General features: G+C 37.0%; 1 protein-coding gene across 2 annotated transcripts in view; it reads right to left on the bottom strand.

Moving 5' to 3' along the window:
* The window catches only part of kibra (WW and C2 domain containing protein kibra), a 47614-nt gene extending 25671 nt beyond the window's left edge, over positions 1–21943 (bottom strand). For both annotated transcript variants that reach the window (XM_071683064.1, XM_071683065.1), the window contains exons 1-6: positions 21735–21943; positions 11731–11840; positions 5792–5995; positions 4730–4886; positions 1755–2004; positions 971–1198 (exon numbers count right to left, since the gene is read on the bottom strand). In XM_071683064.1, the coding sequence (XP_071539165.1) occupies positions 971–1198; positions 1755–2004; positions 4730–4886; positions 5792–5995; positions 11731–11840; positions 21735–21862 (1077 nt within the window). In that variant the 5' untranslated portion in view covers positions 21863–21943. The remainder of the gene's footprint in view (positions 1–970; positions 1199–1754; positions 2005–4729; positions 4887–5791; positions 5996–11730; positions 11841–21734) is intronic.
* Between the last annotated feature and the right edge of the window lie 3264 nt (positions 21944–25207).

Genomic DNA, 25207 nt, shown 5'->3' with positions numbered 1-25207 from the left:
TTTTTTAATTTTCCAAAAGAAGGAACAGAGAATTGGGCCAGGTGAGGGTATTCCCTCAAAGGCCTAGTCCTCTGTTCTTAACGCTACCTCGCTAATGCGGGAAATGGCGAACAGTTTGAAAGAAAAGAAAAATCACATCTTCACAACTATTTATGTGTGCACAAAAATTCAAAAAACTCAGCCTAAGCTAGGTACTCATTCATCAACCAGCTCCAAAAGGGAGGATGAGCACATTAGTTAGGTGTAGACTTACTGCCACTAAGCGGATTTGAACTCATGCGGGTTGGACCCTAGGCTGACCCATGCTAACTCATGGTAAGTAACACAAACCACTCACCAAAGAGACTCATAATGTGGTCTTCAAGGGTGAGGGTAAGTATAAAAAAAATTGAAAAGGGTTTAAGAAATAAATGCTCCCTGTAGAACTACTGTGTGCAATGCAGCTAATAAATGTGCTTTCATGGACTGTACAGCCTGTGATACATTTCCTCTTTTCAATAATAAAATAGTGTCTAAACTTTTACCCCTTGCTTCTCTTTTGTCCCATGGCTCTTCAGTCAGATACCTTCCTCTTAAATCATCTTGATGAAAGAAACAATGACAGAGCAAATAAATATGACACTAACAACAATTAGTCATGAATGAATTCAGTGCTAATATGACACAATGTTCATTACCCTTCAACATTTTTATAGGCCAAACCCTTGCAAAAGGTGTACTACAATTAGATGTATGAGCCATAACATCAAGAAGATCTAGGAGTTGGATTTACCCATGTTTACCAATATGCAGGGCTTGCTGAGTATATGATGGAAGTCGACAACTCAATTTCACCATAAAGTGAATTACCACCATTTGTCAGATCTGCATATAAAGCCTAATGTTTGTATACTCAGTTTCTGTTACATTAGAACAAGTGTCACCTAAGGCTTAATTAAGTGTGAGCTGGCCATGACAAAGCTGTGCATACCTGTAAAGGGTCATGTGTATATGATCGCACACTTCTAAATTCTCTCAGTAGCTGTTCTTTCTCTTGAATGAGAACTACACGATCACGGTCTCCCTGAAGGTCTTCAGGTGATAATCTCTCTTCTAGCCCAGCTAAGTCATGCTGCAATCCTTTCAGTGTTGTCTTCGCAGAGTCATACTCCAGTTTGAGTCTAGTTAGTTCTGCCAAGCGTGCACCTAGAGGCATACCCTGAAAGTAGATAAATTTTTGAAGGTGACTGAGATTGAACAATAGTTTCACTTTCTGAAACACTTTTTTCATACTTTTTTGTTTCCCATGCAGTGAGGGAGGGCCAGGCACAGTCAAATAATGGCCGTATTTCCGCAAATCCACTCTCTAGCTCTCATGTATAATGCAATGAAAAAACTCAATTCACAGCCCTGAATTCAGCCCACTGACAGTACATCACCCACTGTATACCACACCACTCCAATTCTTTTTGTCCCATGCATGTCTCACACCCTCCTGTATGCCTGGGCCCCAATCATTCAAAGCATCTTTCACTCTATCCTTCTGCCTTCACCTTACCTTGTTCACTCCCAATTCAATATGTATAACCAGCCTCCCCACACTCATCCTCTCCATGCACACAAACCATTTCAGCACAACCTCTTCAGCTATCAAATAACATACTTTTTTGATTAATATACCTCTCTCTTACTCTATCATATATACATATATCATATATAAATATAACACACATGGTATATAAATAAATTTTCATTAAGCCTTAAATGAAACGTACCTCACCACCAAAATCTGTCTGTGATGCAGTGCTATGTTTCTCACAGGATTTTTCTAAATTAGATTCAATAGCTTGCGTGGTATCCGCAGAAATTATGTCATCTCTCAACACATTTAAGGATTTTATGAGTTCCGCCTTTTCTTTCTCCCCAGCTCGCAATGATTCTTCAATATTCTTAAGCTGTGCAACGATAGCCTGAGCCTCTTCTACACTGTAGCCAGTCGTAAGCCCACTTAATTTTTCTTGAACCCTGCAATATGTAAAACATATGTGTTTAGTACATCCTACTGCAATCATATCTTAAAAGTAAGTACATCTACATTCCTCATTTTCACTCCCAAATATTCTTATTCCCCTATTCATATTTTCCTGCTTACATTATTTGCCCTATGGTACCACTGCTGTTAGAGTCTTATGGAAAATTTACGTGCATCAAGATGATTACCGCATCTTATCTTAATTCTATATGTATAAATCTCGGGCACAGTTCAATATAAGGAAACAAGTAATGGTGGCTAAAGAGGAAATTTCCCTTCATAACAGCTCTCCTCAATCATCTGCATGCCAATATCATACAAGCATTCTCCTGCCACACAAGAACCCTCTAGCAAATATCTGAGCTACAATCTCTTCACGACATCATTCATGAACATGTATTACTCCACTGTGTTCCTCTACAATTACTCCCACTAAATTCACTCATATAAAACTATTTTCTTTAAACTCTCTCTTCTAGACCTTCTGTACCCAACTTAGTATTACATCTTTTGTTTTATCAAGCATTCCATTATAACTTTCTTTAACCTTCTGATGTCATAGTTCCTCATGAATCAATTCTTGACATTCACATTTCCACAAACATCAAACTCATGTAAATGCAGTCAAATTCTATGCCCCACTCAGTATTATATCTTTAAACAAGCTTTCCCAAATAACTCCCCTTCACCTTATGATGTCCACAATTTTGAATTTAAAAAATACACATTTGGGGTTAAATACTTAACGGGTATTTTTTCTTTTTAGTGATTGCCATTATCTAGTAATCAAACAACTAATATAATGCTATTAGTTACTAAATATCATTAAACAAGACTTCAAAGAACATACTTTGGATGAATTTTGCTTACTTTATATAGTTACCAATGACAGCATGCTTTCTGTACATGACACTACTCCATTTCAATCAGCCCCATGCATGCATGCCTAGCATTTCCCTAAGCATGATACTTCAAAGCCTCTTTCTCTAATCCTTTCATTTCCTTCTAGGTCTCCCACTCCCCAGTACTCCCTCCACTTCTGACATACTTCACTCGTACTCTCCAAAAGACCGAGCCATGTCATGGCAACCTCATCACTCTCAATCAAACTGCGCTTACACTGTCACTTCTTCCACAACCAACACTCCTAACACCTTAAGCATTTAATTTCCAACTAATCTACCCCATGTTCTGGGCCTAAAAGTTGCATCCATACAATACTATCAAGACTACTATACATTCAAACATCACAATCTCCTTCCACACATTCTTCAATGAACCCAAAACCTTAGCCTCCTCTACACCCCTATGACTCACCTCATTTTCCATTGCTCCACTTGTTACCATGTCCAACCTACCTAAGGCACTCCACTTCCACCAGGTTCTCCCCGTTTTGACAAACTTTGAAGATCCTGTCTCTCCCTTGCTACAACTCCTTACCATACTTTTATTTGTATTAATCCTCACTTTCCTCTATTCAAGCACAATCCCAAACTCTGAGACCATCTTGTGGAGTTTCTCTCTCAAGTCTGTCACCAGAGCTGTCATCTATATACAGCATCTGACTCACCTCCGAGGCACTCCCAATCCCAGCATACAGTAGATACATCTCTCATTTTAAGAGCCTCACACTTACCTCCCTAACCATCCTGTCTATCAACAGATTATACCAACAGTCATGGTAACATTACACATCCTTGATGCACCAAATATGCAATGAGGCTATATTGTCCACCGTTGTCTACGACAGCAAAGGCAGAGTAGCTTGTCAATGGATTTTACAAAGCACAGTATCATCCTTTCTCAAGCATGAAGGGTAACTCAGATGATACTGATATTTCATACTGTCTGTCTATCATTCTGTAAGGATTCCTTTTCCATGATTAAAAAAAATGCTCATACAGATGAGGAGAGGAAACTCCATTGTAAAGACTGTGAACTTCATTATGCAGAATTAATCATTCCATATTCTGAGACACACTGCTCCCACTTCCCATTTGTAAAATTTGATACACCTTCCTTTACATAATTCCTCCTCCCTCACTGTGATTCCTGACAAGTCATAATTCCTAAAAGTAACAACGATCCCTCACTATGTCACCCAATCACCTACGTTTCAATGTCAGTTACCTTCATTCAAATTACATTCATATCACTCTCTTAACAACGAACATTACACTTTGTTTCTATCATTTTATTCCTCCATCATCCCATGCTCTTATAAAAATGTAAAATAATTATGGAAAAAAGAATTTTCAACTTAAGATGAGGTCTCATAGACTCTGAGATTTCAACTACAGAGAAGGCAGACATAAAAAGAAAGTCTAGTGTGATGTTTCAAATAATTCACTTTAACCATAGTTTACGACAATGTCTATCTATTTATATCTTTGACACCCGTTTTCCAATTGGAACTCCCTTAAAGGGATGGCCATGGCAATAAAGTCAAGATAAAAAATCAACTCCAGGAACCCTTCTTAACCTTTAGTGCCTCACCTTAGCAAGCTACAGGCAGAGGACAACTTTTGCACTAACAGAAGAAACCAACATATTACAGGCCACTGACAGAGGGCAACTTTAGCACTAACATATGAAACCAACATATTCCATATAACTCACACTGATACTAGCACGCCCTAACAGAATATAAACGGGGAAAAACATCCTGTGAAAACTAAACTGAAAACAATTTAAACAATGTACAAAAATCATACTCACTGCGCCAGCGTTTGCATGCCAGCCTCAGTGTTGGCTACTTCATGCTTGATCTGATGGAGTTCCCTTTTTAAGCGACCAACACGATTTCTGGCCATGACCACATCTGTCTTGAGCAAGTCTGGGTCCCACCGGCTGGCCCCACTGCCACCTGAACTTACTGTTGTGTAAAAATGTAAATAGTATACTGTCAATGTGGAATTTTTTGGTTAATACTATAGTGCTGCTGAATCAACCAAAATCACATTGACAACAACCAGAGATATAGTTAGAAGAATTCTTCCAATTATATTTTGCTATTCTCTAGTTTTCTATTTAACAGTTGTATCACAATTCTAAGTTTGTGGTAATGACAAGAGAATAATCATGCCTGAATGCAAAAAAAACACCTGCATAACTAAAAGTACTCTCCATAAAATGGTCATGATAATCTTATATACTAAAATTGTAGTAAAAGTTACATCAGAAAATCTACAAAACAAAAGTCAGCAACACATAACATGCCCCATATTCTTAGCTGGATGGTGTATATTTCCTACATAATTTCTACTGCCAATCCCCACTTCATCCGCAAGTGTCTAAGAACCTATCATTAATAACATTTCCTGAAAAACTATATACTAATTTCACCATAAGAAACAGAAGTAACCATCAGTTGATTACACTTGGAGATAATCTAAAAAAAATTTGGGATTTCAGTATGTATTCATACTCAGAAGAATGAAAACTAAAAAGAAAAACTGAAAAAACAAGAAACATGTTTTACGTGAAGACAACAATTGAAAAACAGAAAAAGGCACTGTAAGTGCTCTAAATGCATACTACATCAACTAGATGAATGCTATATAAATATAGCAAAAAAAAAAATAAATAAAAAAACAAAATTGTGAAAAGACACTTCCCAACTGCAGTAATACTTCCATGAAAAACAGAGGCCAATTGATCAGCTACCTGACAGTAAAAGAAAAGAAGAGCCATCAATTATTACTTAAAAAATAATCTATGTATACCAAGGAATCTTAATTTTCCTTAGTCAAAACATTTACAAGATAAGGAGTAGCTTACGTGAGGATCTTGAGCTGAACAGGTTGGTTAGCGTGGTGTTGAGGTGGTGGTACTCATCCTGAGCCAATGCAAGCCGCTGTGCTTTCACTTGCATGATATCTTGCTTGGCACTAAGGTCATTCTGTGCTGAACAGAGATATTCTGACAGCATAGCCTCCTGAACTTGCCGCCATGCTAGTCTGGGGTCCTCAATTTGGTTTTGTTCTGTGGAAAAATTGAGAAGTTCAACTCTGTCAAGTCTTAAAAAGCCTTCACTCTTTATGGTTACTGATAAACTCCATTAGCACTCAATGTGAAATACAGAATTAAAAACAAATATGTTATGACCATTTGAATGTTTATAATAATGATAACCTTATAAAAGTAAGGTATGTCATACACATCAAATTATAAAAGTGCATCAAGAAAATGAAGTTTGAGTTAACTGGCAACACCGAATGAATCAAATTTTGAGCTTTAGTGAGCAAAGAGGAGCATACGTATGGATGTTTATGATTCATTTTAACAACCTGGGGATAGGTAGGGGATGTGTACAGATTTGTGGGGCTATATGTAGCTGGTCTACCCATGGAACTGGGTGCAGTAAATGATGATATATTTCAGAACTTAACAGCCTAATACTGCAGATGGTAATGAGGAGAAGTATATACTTTAAGCCATAATTTTAACAATCAAAACAAAACAGATATACAGCAGTGAAAGCAGTGAGCCTGAAAATTTCCTGGTGTTAAGTCTTAAGACAATGAAATGAAATAAATATTCTAAACTTCTAAACATTATTCCAAGCAGGATAGCCAACTGTAATGACCTGATGGCAATTTTATCCTTTACTGATATTATAAATGAAATGACATTACATGATGTAGAAAAGGATACTGTCACTTTGTTAAGGTACTTGCTTTTCAAAATCACAAAAAGGTACATATGATAAAATGTTTCCAACTGGCAATTTTCAGTGTAAGTGTGTGTGTGTGTGTGTGTGTGTGTGTGTGTGTGTGTGTGTGTGTGTGTGTGTGTGTGTGTGTGTGTGTGTGTGGGGTGGTGTTTGTTCCCTCTGATGGGGACATACACATTGGATATTCAGTAACTAATTAACCTCTCAGATTATATACTGTTCTGTATGCAACTGTGCTTTAATGACAAAAGAATAAATTTTGTTAATGTTCTTTTAAACTGCTTATGACAATAAGTGATCCTCTCATATACATACCAGTATATCAATGATATCACAATTTACTGTAATACTATTGTATTCTATGCACAACTAAAATCCGGTCTGATAAAATAACTAATAAGACCAAAGCTTATACAGTTTAAATATAAATTGTGGAAAGTTTTACTTTACAGATTTATTTTCTCCACCCATGTTTACTACAACATTCAATACCATAATTTCTATTAAAAAAGTGATCAGTAAATTCATGTTCTTTTCACATAATTCATAAATTGAGGAAAATGCATCCACAGACATCAGAAATGAGTAAAATCTTGATTACTAATTTAATCTATGCATCAAAACATTACTCTGCCCTAGCAAACAAAAGTCAAAGTTTTGAGGAGGGGCTTGGTAAAGTGGGCAGGTGGTGTGGAGTACGAATCATTTATCAATATATGGGGGATAGTGGGGGTGTGATATCCTATCTCTACAACAGGAAAAGCTAGACTGAAGAACTAACTTAGTCCAGTTTCAAACAAAATTACTAATGATAACTCCCTAAAAGTCACATGATATCCCAAAATTCGTACATCAATCATCACCTTCCTGTTACAATATAAAGTCGTCCACTGAGTGACAACTACTAAACAAAAATCTGATTTCATTTTGAGGATACATGCTCAATAGAGCTGGACAGATGAAATATTTGTTCCTTTGGGATAATACAGCCTCAAAAAGAATATATTCCCACTATGTGTCAAAGCAGGTTAACATTTCTGGATGATGATAGCTTCCAAAGATGCCTGATTCAACTGGAAAAAGAGTAAAAAAGGGGAATATGGACTCTACCCACATATATGATAAGCCTCATGAGAATATTAGTTTTGAGATATTTGCACTTAACACATAAAACTAAGAAGCTATGTGCCTCTGATCCTTTGGAAAAAAAATATCAGGAGGCTTAACTACCGAACAATAGGAGGCCCGCTTAAGCAGAAAGTGGGAGTCAAATGAAGTTAAACTATTGAACAGATTGCTCATCTCCTCTTTAACCATGCACTCAACCAGCAGGTGCTTAACAGTCAGACAGGCTGACTTGGATCCAAAACATTAGCCACATATCAGCAAGCTTACTAACATTCACCCTCTTTTCTTAGGATATAATAAACTTGGTCGTCATAAACAACAAACAAATTAACTCTTCTGTTCTGGTTTGAAAGACATCAAAATGGCAACACGGGTGGGTGGACTCCCAACTATTTCTTCAAGCTTATACCCAGTTTAAATCTATCTCCAATATTTGAAAAGTGGTTTTCTACACAACACCAGGCAATGAATTACAAAAGACACCTGACTCAAATGACATGATAGTTGTATCTGAATACGATCAGATGGTCACTAGTGTAAACCCCTGTTGAGGCATTTGATATTACACAGACAGGCAATTAAATCTGAAAATTCAATCACAAATCTATTGTTCTCCATCCCCAGCACTGATTCTCAGTACAAAAATACTCGAATACAATCCAAAAGCCTGTTCACGGGAATAAGAGACAAAATAACACAGTTTGCATGAAGCTGGCGAAAGACACATTAACCCTTTCATCTGATATCACATATCCTAGTGGCACAGCCACAAAATTACAGATAGAAGAAGGAAATAAAGCCACTGAACACTTTGCTTGTTAGCAGCATCTCCACCTGAATGTAATCACACAAAGAGGTAAAATATAATACATAGTTGCAACCTAAATCTGAGGTTGTAAAACATTAAAAGGTAACAGTAAAAATATGTCTGGCTCTCTGAAATAACTATCAAAACCTCTTTGCCTCTTCAACAAATTTCCCATGCCACCTGTTATGGAATGAAATGGAAGTATGAAAATGAAGTCCAGTGACTCCAATTACATTACAGAACATCCATAAAAAACACGGACAAGTCCTGAAATTGGGAGGAAATTTCAATAAACTAACAACTGTCCTGCACAGAAATCAGTCAACTGAAAATGGGTCCTAAAGCTCAAGACGAATCAAAGCTTATAATTAAGTCTCTACTTCGTGGTTATATTTGCAATGGGCCTCTAACCACAGATATAGTTGTAACAAACATGCTCAATGGGAAAAAACAGATTCTTGGTTAGTTAATTGATTTATGCAAAAAACCATCGAGACAACACAAACTTTGCTATATTCTGGAGGTGTGCAAGAAACTGAGAATGCCAACCAAAATCCTCTCCAAATCTGCAATTTCCTGGCTTCTGAAAAAATTCAAGTAACTTTAGGTCTTTTAAGTCTTTGTTCACGACTATAATATCCAAACAGGAACATATTCTGATATATACTTTGTCATAAAAATCTTTAGCAGTTTTATAACTGTAATATAAACCTTTATGGTATGAGTTAATCCACACTAAATCTGAAAATACAGTAAGCATTCTTTCTCCAAAGGGGAAGGTTAGGCATCTTAAAAGCCTTTGATACAGTGGGACATAATAAGGTTTACAAAGCTCATACAGCTCATCAGGGCAAAGAAATAGAAGAACACAATAAAAAATATTTTAATACAGATATATTCACAACCAAAATCTAGCTAATGGATCCAAAAAAATTCTTATCTGGCTTTTCCATTCTGGGGCCATAAACATTTAAGAGAAAACCTTAAAGCCCCAGATATTCCCTCCAAACACTGGCTCATCAAGTCATCTTACTATCTCCATCATTTCATCAACAAGCAAGATGTGCCATTAGCACTTCGTGCTCACCCTCCCATCATGGCAAAATCTTGTTGCACGTACTCATACGTAAGAACACTAGTCACCTCCTTCCAAACCATTTTGTTATTCTCTCTGACATTCATCAAAACTCTCTCTCTCCCCAACTCTCATCTGCCCTTTTTAACAGCTCTTGTACCTCTCTTGTACTCCTATCACTTACTTATACTTTTTCTCTGAAGATATAAACCATATACTTCCCTTTTCTCTTTCATGAGCAATATAACTTTCCCATACCACTAACCTCTCTCATAAATCTAGAACCAATTTTCTGCATGGAACACACTTCATCAGCACACTGAAGCACTGCTTTCCTAAATATCTCTTGCTTATCTTCTACTCTCTTTGTTTTATCGACTCACCCCATGCCATTTTTACTCAAAACCTTCTGTTACATCTACACAAAGGCCACTTTTCCAAGCTTGCTTACTGTCACCAACTTTTGAACCCATATCATTCCCTACTTCTCCTATGATCCCTATCAACTTTTGCATTCACTTCCACTAACAAATGATCAGACATTCCACCTGCCATCCCTCAGAATATTCACATCCAACAAATCCTAATTTATACATGTGTTAAGTAACACATCATTCATTAACATCTGTTGATATTAAACCCCATTCATCTTTACATAATGAAACTTCATCCTGAGACCTTTTCCACCCAAAAATTCAAAGATCAAAACAAGCTGTAATAAACAGTGGATTTTCAAATTCCACAACTGACAATCAAATACGTAAGCTCCTCCAAAGCAAGTTTTCACACACACACACACACACATACACACACACATTGGCAACACTGGCACCACACACAAAGTGTTCTACAAAAACCAAATGACCCCAGCACACCAGGTAGATGAGCATTGAAAGACATAATAAGTATGAATACCACCTGCAAAAACAAAGACAAATTGAATTCCATCATCTCTTGTAAGAACCAAAAAGTGACCTACTTAATCATGAAAAATAAATAACACTGACCCACGACAACATTCAAATAGATTCACCAGTTCTCTTGCCCCGCTGAAGGTTGTAAACTTCACAATAATGGAAATTGCATTGGTAAGAGTAGCACAACCCTTAGCTGTTGGCTCATCTCATATCTTCAACAAAGAGTAATAAAAGGAAGTATGAGACAACAATGAAATATCATTATAACATCTCCCTGAACAACACCACCATCAAAATAGTTGAATATTGCAAGTACCACACAAGAATACGTGTGACTGAAGTGATCTACATGCAAGAAACCTAACATACCATCAACAATCGAAATACAGGCCAAAATAGGACACTATAACTTTTCTCAAACAACAAGCACACCCACACCATCATATAAACAACAGAGAAACATGGCATGACCTAACTCTACAAAGATCTGCCTCAGAAAACTGAAACAAATATCCATCAAACAACAGAGGATCACATTTGACATCACCTTCCTGAGATCTGTCCCTGGCAAAAGAGCCACCACCCCAAAGGAACACATGCACTAGATATAATCTGTGAAATCAATCCAAACTGATCATTTGAGATGGAAACATATCACCTGCTTACTGTTCTGAACTACCTTGACCATTTATTCTTTGTTTAACTGTGAATATGTTTAGTGCTCAACTTACTGAATTATTCTCCTGTATCATTTTGTGTTCTAGTCTCTGGCTAATGATGAGAAACGTATCTTGAAAATCTTGAAATGTCTCATACTATTAACATAAACATGGAAAATAACACCAGAAATATTTTCTATGATCTCTCAATGCCTGTGAAAACAAAACATGGAAAATAAAAAAGAACAGTACGAAACTTGTCAATACCAAAAGTACACTTGCCTTTAATGGAACTTGTCTAAAAGAAAGTCTCCTGCCTACATACACAAATACATAAGTATGTATGCATCTTTTCTTAAACTATGCATCCCTATCACCACTCCTCTGGAAATGAAAAGTGAACAATACAATTAGAGTTTAAATCAGAAAAGTTTATGCAATTATAGTTTTTACTTACTGTTAATGTGATCAACATAGTATACACCAATCTGGCCATCAAAGCACTCTTCCCAGCCATAAGGAAGTTCATGTCCTATGCAGTCTGCAAAAGTCTGAGCTTTGGTGTAACTGAAAGTAAAACAATATATGAGTAAATGCATGAACTGGTTGTCTACATAATTACTCCACAATCAGTTATACATTTCTACATCTTATTGAAAACCATAATAAGTCACATCTATCAGATCATTAGTTAAGATCATACTAATGTTCTCTATATTCTTGTAACACAATGATTCATAAAGCATGGATGTACAATAATTTGAAACATCCAAATTAAAGAATTTATGATACATAATCTAGCTCTCTCTACAATATAAATGGTGCCTGGTCTACATGTGTAAGGAATCTATGATCTACACTAGCTCTCACCAGCATATTAGGAGTGCCAAGTCTACATAGAGACACAACATGTAACCAGCAGATACCATGCAAGGCTACATTCATTATGAAAAAATCTAGTGATACCCATTAAATAGCTAGACTAAATGTATTCAAGTGTCATTATCATTCATATCCTAATACCACAAAAAGGATATAAAAGCATATTTTTCTACTTTTACATAATTTGCAAATAGAGCATAATGAACAGATAAAACACTATAAGGCAATATATAAGGAGCAAAACTCCAATCTAAGGCTTATGAACACTGAAGTTGGGTCTAGCACCTATTCTAGTGTAAAAGGTTTTACTGTACAACAACATATAATCTTCCATTACGTTTCCTCTTACAAAGGATGGATCACGTGCATAAAACCTTAAATCTCCCTTACAAGTACTGTGTCTTCACAGCACCACAGGTGATATGCAAGTGTCAACAGAAGTGGTCACTCAAATTTTCAAAATCCAGATGTCATTTACATAAAAGCAATTTCTTCATACTTAATAGTCAACAGAACTATGGCAAAGTACAACATAGGAGTACTTCTTAAACAACAAATTACATATATAACAGAAACAATAAGCCTTACTATAAAGTCAATAGCTTCCTAAAACCTGTATAAAACATAGATCATTATATTCTAATATATCTTTGTGTTCCCATACATATAAGGTGAATCATGTGTGCAAAACATAAAAAAAATTCAAAGACCACAAAACAACTCTTACCCAAAGCTTTCTACCATTCGACATTCATTCTCCAACAATTCTAAATGCACCAGTTTGTTGTTGTGTTTAAAAGCATGTGTTCTATACAGTGCCTCCTTCTGAACACCCAAACAAATACTATGCTGAGAGCTATCCCTGTGCACACAACCAAACCCATGGCACGATGCCCCTGCATGCCGTACTACACTCTGGCCCCCCAGCAGACACTTGGTGAAACATTCCAAAGCGGTGCCAAGACTCTCTAACTTGGTATTTAAGTCAACTAAAATAAGGAAGCCAAGGAGAGGAATGTGCAGATGGCCAGCCAAATGTGTACACAGGGAAACAGTCTGGTTTATTTTGTTGTTAGGTTTGCAGCCAGGTGATTTACTTTTAGACCATAGCTATCTACAATTTTCTTATCCAGCTCAACATCTGCACCCTGAGATGCCACAACCTTACTGGGACACTGTCTATGTAGATAAAATGAAAAAATTCTAAAGCTATACAAATCTTCATGAGATTAATAGGAACGGGAGACAATCAATGTTTTAATGGAGTGGTGGCAAGACATTTTTTTGGAATTTTAGCTTCGACCAATACCTACTTTAGCTAAATGAATTTCAAATATATATATAATATATATATATATATATATATATATATATATATATATATATATATATATATATATATATATATATTATCCCTGGGGATAGGGGATTAAGAATACTTCCCACGTATTCCCTGTGTGTCGTAGAAGGCGACTAAAAGGGGAGGGAGCGGGGGGCTGGAAATCCTCCCCTCTCGTTTTTTTTTTAATTTTCCAAAAGAAGGAACAGAGGGGGCCAGGTGAGGATATTCCAAAAAAGGCCCAGTCCTCTGTTCTTAACGCTACCTCGCTAACGCGGGAAATGTCGAATAGTTTAAAAGAAAAAAAGAATATATATATATATATTATCCCTGGGGATAGGGGAGAAAGAATACTTCCCACGTATTCCCTACTTGTCGTAGAAGGCGACTAAAAGGGGAGGGAGCGGGGGCTGGAAATCCTCCCCTCTTTTTTTTTTTTTTTTTTAATTTTCCAAAAGACGGAACAGAGAAGGGGGCCAGGTGAGGATATTCCCTCAGAGGCCCAGTCCTCTGTTCTTAACACTACCTTGCTAATGCGGGAAATGGCGAATAGTTTGAAAGAATTCATATATATCCCTGGGGATAGGGGAGAAAGAATACTTCCCACGTATTCCCTGCGTGTCGTAGAAGGCAACTAAAAGGGGAGGGAGTGGGGGGCTGGAAATCCTCCCCTCTCGTTTTTTTTAATTTTCCAAAAAAAGGAATAGAGAACGAGGCCAGGTGAGGATACTCCCTGAGAGACCCAGTCCTCTATTCTTAATGCTACCTTGCTAACGCGGGAAATGGCGAATAGTTTGAAAGAAAAAAAAAATATATATACATATATATATATATATATATATATATATATATATATATATATATATATATATATATATATATATATATATATATATTTCTTTTTCTTTCATACTATTCGCCATTTCCCGCCTCAGCGAGGTAGTGTTAAGAACAGAGGACTGGGCCTCTGAAGAAACATTCTCACCTGGCCCCCTTCTCTGTTCCTTCTTTTGGAAATATATATATATAATCAATCAACTTTATAAAGACAACTACAGCACCAAATCTCAGACCACAGTGACTGTAATATACCCTAATATACTCTAATCCTTCTTTTTTTCATTAACCATGAGCACATACTTCACTCAATCCACTTATATATACTGTACTTGTGCTACCTTTCTCTACTTCTTTTACTCACTACTCCAAGTGAGGCTAGTTTCTGAACTGTCATGGTACAAGCTGTGAGGCTGAAAACTCCTTGTTAAATGTTGTGTAGCCAAATTTGTCCATATCTTAAGAAAACCAATTCATGAGGCTTTCTGCTATAAACAATTCTCAAAATTGTGAATGGACATGAAATAATCATATCATCATACATCTATAAATTTTTTCTTTACAAGGCAGGGCTTCAATTGAAATACTGAGGGGATTATGAAAAGGAAAAAGTAGACATGCTATGCAAAATCTAGTTAAATGCTTAACTCCCACATACACGTAGTGTATAGAAATTCAGGACTGTGATACTTTTGTCAGGTAAAAAAGCAACTTTAAGTAACGAATTTTACTGTTTATACCATATAGAGGTTAACACTCAGTGTTACAACAAAGTAGATACTTGAGTACACTGATAAGTACAGAGTAGTTCTAAAAACTGTTAAGTTCAAATACTATACCTACACAATGATTATTCAGGATATTAATGGGTAAATACCCTAAAGTGACTCTAAACAGACAAGGACAGGAAAGAGCTTGTGGAAACCATAATGCACTATATAGTCACCAAGGTGTACAAGATTAGTTAAGAGAATTTGGGAAAAAGGTAATTCTATCCCCAACAAAAGCATGCTCTAAAGTGACAAAATACAACTGTAACTCACTAGAGTAAATGAATTATCAAATATTACAGCAGAGGCAGGTTTAGTTACATCAAATAAGTTTAGGTTTATCTATGTCATTAAAAAAAAGTTTCTGGTTGAGTGACAGAGCCCTGAGGAAACTTCTTCAACCAAATAAAATTAAAAGAGAAAAAAAGAAGGGTTTTATCAGTAAAATCATTTGCCATTTAATACCCACTGATCACCACATAATAGATCTTTTTGGATGATGATCACCAGAATAAACTGTAATCACATGTACACCATCCACTTCACAAGGAAGAGATGACTGACTGTCCTTGAGTGCCCCATTCAATGCTATTTTATCAGTTGTTTTCTTAACATGAAATGGTTCCAGCATAAACGAATGCCGGAGCATCAGTTAAAATTTGACACAGATATGAGTGCACAAAAGTTTGTAAAACTGTTATCTGTATGTGAACATGTCAAAATTTGGCAAAGACTTGAAAATGAACAAGAACGACTTCATTCTACAACTAAGTTAAATAAGAAAACACCTAGAAAAAATAAAAAAAATCACTTTGGACTATTGTGCCCTCTATGCTTCCCAATAATTTCCATGCCTAACCAATAACTATTACAGTATTTCTTAGAGAAGAGCACTAGATCCTCAGGCCATTCACATAGATTGACCTGAAGGCAACATCTAGTACAGACTGACCTACCCGGGAAACCCTAACCCAACTACCATTGAGTGTGTTCTGCTTGAACTTCCTACACGGCAGGCCACCTTTAACACTTCCTGCAGAGCCCAACCTTCTCCATCTTTGCTTATCAAAATATGGAAGTGCAGCATACTCAAATAAATGAAAAGTAAAATGAAATTAGCATTCATTAGCACAATCTCTCAACACATATATGAAACTGCATTAGAAATGGCTTTCTCTATTTGTTTGAGACCTACTTGGTTATCAAAGGCAGACACTCTTGTTTGTGCTTATTCTGCATATGTATCCTTGAGTGTATGAGCAAAATCTTCAATGGTTTAGTCTCTAACACATTCTACCCTCCTTTAATCCAGTTTAACTACTGGCCACAAAACAGTTTCTATATCTATATAACTATTCAGTTTTATATAACTGTTCAGTTTCTATATCTATATAACTATTCAGCAGAGCTTCTGACAGACACTAGTGTGCATATATTCAGTAAGACTTGTACTTTGTTCAATCAAAAACAATCTACCAAGTCTATGCTATAATGTCAACAAGAAATTATAAAGCATTATACAAGCAAAAAACTGTTTCTACAATTCAAAACTAGGTAGCTTGCACAGATCTTCCCAATACTTTATGCATTCAAAATGTAGCAGATATATGTATAAATAGAATGCTAGTACTATATATCATCACCTTCTATATGGCATTAGACCAAATTTGTTTAAAATACGACAAAAACATGTTTCTCATGGACCATACAATGCTTAAAGAATGATCCAATTCCTATTTCCCAGGTCCCTTATGTCTAGAGTGACTATTATACTAATATATGTCTCCAACACAGGTTCTCTGTAGACACATTAGTGGTTGATAAAATCATTACTGGCATATATCATTCTCGTTCAGGAAATTTCTGACGAAAAACTTACCAAATTTCACTATCATTTCCCAAATAATAATTCAGCTCAATAATTTCTTGCATATACCATATAACAGCATACATATAAATAAAAATACTGGTAGACTTAAAACATATCCTTCAAATATAAGAAAATAGTGTCTATGAGGTTCATGACCATTCAATTCACATAGGATATTTGGCATCAGTATGATAATAATGAGCACATGACAAAAGTCTACAGTATACCTAATGAAGCCTAAGGGATGAGGCCACAAACAGCCTGAAGTTCAGAACAACGGCACAACAATGTCTCTGGCAGAACTACAGAGGTATAGGCAAGTCCTCAAGATCGACATAAAGTACTGCTACCTGAGGTAACAGGAAGAACATCTATGCAGCTAACAATTTTCAATAATTTTGATATATAAGAAAATGTAACAAGAAGATGCAAGGCTAAGAGGTTGAAGGAAATTCTAAAGCATTTGAGCAAAGAAAATTATAGCATAAATGCATAAAAGTAAACATATATAGAAATGAACGACACGAAAAGCACAGAGAAAGTGTCACTTAGTTTCCTTGGAAAGTTTTTGTTCTCTGTAAAAATACAACCATACCTACAAGTTTACTCCCTAGCAAACATGGTACAATTATCATTTCATCTTCAATGAGTGACAAATTTACAAGTAAAATGTAAAAGGCAAAAATCATTCTGTAAATTAAGGGTTGTCTACACCTTTATCTCTTAATGGTGTTACAAAAATGCTTTGATTTACATGAAACTTTACACTAATCTACAACAAACATCTTCCCAGTTCAACTGAAAAGAAAAAGAAATACTAACGGAAAAGAGGCATTGTATAACCTATGTTTCTGGCTTGCTTTAAAGCTATGAGCACTTCAGCTCTTTTCTTATCAAAAGCCATAATGCCCATTATAATATTATGGCACAATACTTTGGATATATTGCCTCCTATGGAAAAATCTAATTTTTATTAAAGGTCAAATGAAACAGCAAGCATATTTACTATGCAAATTTTACATAAAATCCAATGGCAACTGATAAAATAATGCATTCGAGAAGAAAACTTAAAATAATTCTCATAAGAGAAAATTATGGATGTTGCTAATGTGCAATAAGTCAAGCATCAAGTGTGCTTCCAGAGCTCTAGAACCCCATGGTGAATGGAGCTGTCACTTATATATAAACAAATAAAACAATAAATCCCATAAGAAACTGGGGTCGGGTTCAGTGAGCAAAGAACATATGCAGAAAAGATGAAGGTATTAAACTGAGGTTAATTTGGAGCATCTTGAAATAATATAAATTTGAGAAATATTAGAGAAAGGATAAAACTATTTCCAGAGAGTTTCAAAGTTTCTAACTGTAATCACGTTTCTGTCATCTGAGGTGACAGAAGCTCCTTAACCCTTTTGATGCCAAATCAGATTCCAAAGGGGTGCTCCCAGAAATGCTAATCATCCATGAAAAAATTATTTGTCTTAACTTTTCTGTTCACCTTTCATGGTATGGCATGTCACCAATTCTTTAATGTATTACAAAGCTTTTCAAAATATAAGGTGCAGCTGTCAAATGCATCTACTCATCCATTTTGAGGGAAAAGAAGGGTGTGGTACCATAACATATAAATAACATCAAACAATTCCAATCTAAGAAATCTGAGCAATTTAAGCATACCAACTGCCAGATGCATTTACTTTAAATAACTAAATGCAACAAATGGCCCTGAATTATTATAATTATTGTTATCATCATTTATCAATATTTTTTATATAACCCCAGGACCCCTTCTCCAAAAGCTCCTGCAGCTCAAAGACAGTGATACATTGCAAAAATAAATCATTGCTTAACTGGGCTTTTTTTTCATGATCTTCATAAGAATAACCATAAAAGATAATAAATTTTGTTATTTGATCAATAACTTTGGAGCAGATGAAAAGCTTTTAATACACTTTAAAATCCAAATCAACCCTCTGGCTTTAAAAGTTAGCCATTTCGTAATAACAATGTCTAAGGACATGAAGCAAAATTTCACATTTCAGGTTTTAATAGTTTCTCATTTACTACTGATGATATTTTGTATGGTCCCATACATATAATTTCCTCATACCTAACTTGCCTGTAATCAACGTCAACCTCATATCACTTCTTATGATGACTACTTTTTCTCAAATGTACACATACATCAGAACAGGTACATGAAGGCAAAAATGAATATGTAATTATTCTGTTTTTGAATGGCAGAGTCGACATACATAGACTCCTGACACTTACGAGAAGTGAGTATATTAGTGGCTTCCTAACACTTAACAGAAGTGATTTAAAATACCAATCAGATATTACGACGTGGACTCCCATGATAATGGTAATGGTGACAGTAGAAAAGGCTTTGAAGACAGAAGTTGTGGTTTTAAATGTAAGAGCCACACTTGTATAAATCAACAAAACTTTGGAAATCTGACTTAACTTCCTCTATTTACCAAAACTTATTAAATTTTTGATATGTGAAAAATATGACTGTTTTGCTCTCGAGTCTCCATTTATTTGCTAAGAAGTATGGGTGATGTGTACGTTTGTTTCTATATAATCTTATCCCAGTGAACACAATTGCTTGAAGTAATCATTCTGCACAAAGCAGCAGGAAGAACAAAAAATATCATTGGTCTATTTCAACAACAGCAATGAAAATTAAGGTAAATCTTGTCTCCAAAGTGGTTAGGTGAGGTTTTCATACGATGTGTTGATTCGTATATGTGTTTCATCTAATTCTAATGTTAGCCTCATATCTTCCTTGATCATCATAACCCTCCCCACCATCCTTTACATATCATATTTAGAATAAAAAACATCCAACTCATACCTAGCTGATCTACATCAGTTTCAACACATGTATGGAGTCCACTTATTTGCTTTTCATTCACTTACGTAAGTTACTTCTGTGATGTGATGCTGTTAGGCTATATACTCATGACACTCACACACGTGTGCCTTTGCATGCGTTCATGTTTATGTGGGTATGATTTTCCATTCTTTACCTATTTGTGCAAACAAGGAAGGCTTCTGACACTCACTAGGTGCTATCTCTAGCACTCACTTTTCTATCATTATTGTCAGAATTCACTACATCTTCATTTGGTTAGTTCCAATCATCCACTACTCTTATGGTACTATAAAAGATGTTTCTCAATTCTTACTAATTTTTCTCCTGCTCAGCTTAATGTTAGCTATGCCTCATAAATGACTTGTTCCTCCTCATCACGATTTTTTTCATATCATCATATTCACAGAGGAACTTGAATGCTCAAATTACACCTCTCCTAGTGTTGTGTAATTACCTATCTATGCTAAATGGGTAGTAAATTTCACACTTGCAGGTCCCCATCTCCTGAATATTTTCTATTATCACACAAAAACTTTTAAATTTCTGAATTTACCATGCCTTCACTCACTGTATTCCATTCATCATTCACTTTTATAATGTAAAATTACTACTGGAAATGACTGAGTGAGTGAGTGACATGTGAGAGTAAGTGGGAGTGAGTGAATGTGTGAGTAAATGAGTGGATGAATGAATGTCTCCTTGTATTTGACTGAAAGTGTGTTTAAGTGAGAAAGTGAGATAGTAAGGTTATGTACATTTAGTTACCAATAGCATTCTTTACAATATATATATATATATATATATATATATATATATATATATATATATATATATATATATATATATACACACACATATATATATACAATGGTGTATATATTTACCTAAAAGTATATACCAAGACATATATATATATATATATATATATATATATATATATAGTGTATATACTTCCTTAAAAGTATATACAAATATATATAAATGCCTCTGTCATACGCTTATATGCATATAAAACGGATGTTCTTGTGTCACAAATATAACGGATGGCGTATAAGTGGAGGTGTTCAGGTCTACAAGCCTACGTGCATGTACGTATGTACAGTATAGACACACACACACACACACACAAGCACCAGGTGGGGGATGGATAACAAGGTGCGTATACATGTATGAACGCATACATGCAAGAATGTATGGCGAAAGACTATATATGGAAGAGGACATGCCAGGAGGGAGGGGAAAAGAGGAAATGATACAAGGAAGAGCGTAAAAGTGGCGTGTCTGGAAGAAAGAGGGGGAGAGAAGGGTGGAAAATACGACAAGGAGGGACGCTGGAGAGGGCCAAAAAGGGGGAGGGAAAGGAAGAAATAAAGTGGATAGGATGGTAAAGTTAGTAGGGAGGAAGGTAAGTAGGTGGGGAGGTAGGTAGGGAGGGAGGGAGGGAGGTTGGAGTACTCCGCACCACAGACATACCTAACATTCCTCAACGAACAACCAGGGTCGCACATTCCAAAGGCGTTTGGCCCTATTTCCTCAACGCCAACTTCAACCCCCTCACAACGTGCTACGTCGAAACACCGTCGAAATAGGGAGAGAAACGCGGACTATCAACCGTGGAAATGGATATGAGGCAAATATGCGAAAGAAAAGACTGCTTGATCCCACACATACGGACACGGGGGGCTCTCCGAACGAAAAGGAGGCCACATTAAACTTATATTATGCAAGCTGGATTTCGGCCTTAAACACTTTGTTATGCCACTTCACGATCACTACACTTATTCTGCGACTCACTGGGAGCGTCATAAGGTACTCAGACACGGGAATATCATCACAAAAGCACAAATTCGAGGGAGTCAACATAGGCTTCAAGTCGGCCTACCTGTCTCTTGGGTCAATCCAAGTGGTTTTCTTGTTGTTGTGATCGATGAAATACATCTTTCCGTCATAATCATGCCCAATTTCCCATCCAGAAGGTAATGGTAACTCTCCATTTCGTCTTCTAGGCATGTTTTAAGTGAAAAACACAGATAAATTCTCATCACTACCGTCCACTGTCCTCCATATTGAGACTTCTAATGACGTCGGGGCTTCTTAACCAACCAGGATGGAGTATCCCCAAGGAGCCAATCAGCGCGCCGAATACCACAAACTAATGATGTTTTGATGACGCAACAATGACGGTATGGAGTCTCCACCAACCAAGAGCTAGACACCCCTGGGAACCAATCAAATCCCTGCATTCCTGAGGTCGAGCGAACGAAAATGGGTTCTTTAGCGGAGCACCAGTAGGACTAGATTCGGATACACGCATATCTGTGTTTATTTGACGGGATATTTGACTCTAGCTACGCACGTTTCACTACGCGCGTAGACCGTGTCCTTGATGACAACATAACTCTGTAAATCTGTGTTAGAAGAAAGACATTCCAGGTGGAGTACACTGCCCAATTGACGATACGTAACCTAAATGAGGATGGACTTAACGAAGTTTGCAAATATGCGGTTAATGTGGGTCAAGGGTAATCCAATCTTTGGGTTCTGTGATATCAGTGAGGCTGTAAATATCTAAGTCTCCGGAATGCTGATTAGACTGGCACGAGCAGCAGAGGTCAGCAGAGCGCTTGTCAGGGCGTCTCTGAGAGCCAAGGCTGGGGATTAATCTATCTCTTGATTAGTATGTTGGAGGTTATTAATATATAGTGTCATTCTTCTTACGTTTTGATGGATACAAATGCAATGCTTACGCGTCATTTATGGTAAATAAATGATGAGTTGTTGATATCTATCGCTGTCTTCCATCTCTAGTCTATCCCTGTAGGCCAATGTGTGTATAACAAATACATCATCCTTGTCTCTCTGAAATTGGTATGAATATACATTACAGTGAGAACATTACAGATCACTGATGTACATCAGGTTAAAAATAACACGATGGACATTGTGAAAGGACTCAAACACCAGATTTCAGAATCTTACTAAAAAAAAAAAAATGTCTTTGTCTATGGTTGGTCTTCGTTTTTTCAAGAGTTACATAGACCACATAGACCCAAGGTCCAAGCGAGGTGGTCTAGTCTTAACGCTCAAAAAAAAAAGAAAAATAAAGGACAATCAGTCTTCTTGGATGCAATAGAAGAACAGGAAAACAAAGCAGTCTCTCTCTCTCTCTCTCTCTCTCTCTCTCTCTCTCTCTCTCTCTCTCTCTCTCTCTCTCTCTCTCTCTCTCTCTCTCAGACTCATATAATCTCGGTTTATTTGGAAATTTCTATGTCTGTAGGCCATACCTAACTGCAGATCTGCACAAGCACGAAAGAAGTAATATGGCTTTATCACGTAAAATATTATGTGGCCAAAGTTGATCAACAACTTCCCTGTGAGTTATTTCGGATGGTTCTGTCGAAACTTTGGGGTGGGTGTGAATATTTGTAATGGACCACACTGAATGATTAAAAGTAAAAACAAACGAACAAATGTAATTTGCGTCACTGCGTCAGGTCATTGCTTCAGGCAATTTGCGTCACTGCGTCAGGTCATTGCTTCAGGCAATTTGCGTCACTGCGTCAGGTCATTGCTTCAGGCAATTTCCTGTGCAACATGGACACTCCCTCCCTCTCTCAAGGGCATATCTGTACTCTTTACCTGCTGAAATCCTGGCGTGGGAAAGGCCACCACACGCAGGGGATCGGCAACAAATGTTGGAGAGAGAGAGAGAGAGAGAGAGAGAGAGAGAGAGAGAGAGAGAGAGAGAGAGAGAGAGAGAGAGAGAGAGAGAGAGAGAGAGAGAGAGAGAGAGTACACCCGCCAGCTAATAGGAAGAGATACCGCCTCAAGGTAGATAAGGGCCAGAGCGCACACCGGTCGCCTCATCTTGTCTCCTTTCTTTTATCCCTTCCACCAAGAGAGAGAGAGAGAGAGAGAGAGAGAGAGAGAGAGAGAGAGAGAGAGAGAGAGAGAGAGAGAGAGAGAGAGAGAGAGAGAGAGAGAGAGTGTTTGCTCTTTCTTTTGCTGACGGCATACCGAACGAGAGTGAGTGTCTGGATGTTTGCGGATGTGACCAACACGAGGAGGAGAGAGACATAGGGTAGCGTGTTTGACGAGAGGAACTTGGCTGTTCTGGCTCAGAGTGGAACAAAGCTCAAGGGTAAAGGGAGGAGAATGGCCGGGAAATGTCTGGGGTTTGGTGAGAGGACAAGAACAAAAGAAGGGGGTGAGGGGAGGGAACAGGAGGTTGTGGGAGTGTGAAAAAGAGTGTGAGGAAGTGAGCACTAGACTGAGGCGGGGGGGAAAAATGAAAGTGGATGGCGAAAGATGGGTGCTGATCATGAGTGCTTATGCACTTGGCCATGAGAAGAAAGATCATGAAAAGCAAGTGTTTTGGGGGGAGGGGGGCAGCAGAGAGAATGCGTCAGCAGTTTTGATGCAAGAGACCCCGGTATCAATGGTGGGTGATTTAAATGCGAAGGTGAGTAATGTGGCGGTTGAAAGTATAACTGGTGGACATGGGGTATTCAGTGTTATACATGGAATTGGTGAACAACTTGTGGAGTTGTGTGCTAAAAAAAAAAAAAAGGCTGGTCAATGAGAATACCTGGTTTGAAAAGAACATATACAGTTATACGTTGAGTAAAGATGATCAAGGGGCATTATTGGATTGCATATTAATTGAGAGGTATGCAAAAGAGAGACTATTGGATGTGAATGTGCTGATAGGGGCAGATGGTAGGATGTCACTGATTACCATCTTGTGGACGCGAGCGTGAAGATTTGTAGAGGTTGTTCGGAAAAGAGTAAGCAATATGGGTGAGAAGCTAAGAATGGAAGGCAGTTAGGGAAGGCAAGGCTTGACGTGTGCGAGAGATGGGCGAGGCATGCGTAAAGGTGGGAGGTAGGCAGGTGAAAAGTAGTCAGTGAGGTAGGATGACGAAGCAAAGTTACTAGTGAAAGAAAGAAAAAAAAGCATGCGAAAGATGAGTGGTGGACAGGTGAGAAAAGGTAGTGGATGGTAGGATGACGATGTAAAGTTGCGAGTGAAAGAAAGGAAAAAAAAAAAAAGAGTATATGTGCGGTGCTTAGGGATAGGAGCGAACAACAATTGACTCACTTCCAAGCTCTCTCATCCACAACAGACTGCATACTTGCCCCTCTTTCCAAAACTCTTGCATTCACCTCCCTAACAGCCCCATCCATAAACAAATTAAACAACCATGGAGACATCACACACCCCTGCTGCAAACCTACATTCACTGAGAACCAATCACTTTCCTCTCTTCCTATACGTTATATATATATATATATATATATATATATATATATATATATATATATATATATATATATATATATATATATATATAT

The sequence above is a fragment of the Panulirus ornatus genome, chromosome 35, assembly GCF_036320965.1.
Source record: "Panulirus ornatus isolate Po-2019 chromosome 35, ASM3632096v1, whole genome shotgun sequence".
Classification (NCBI taxonomy): Eukaryota; Metazoa; Arthropoda; class Malacostraca; order Decapoda; family Palinuridae; genus Panulirus; species Panulirus ornatus.
The sequence above is the reverse complement of the archived record's forward strand: the minus strand, read 5'-3'. Positions and strand labels throughout refer to the sequence as shown.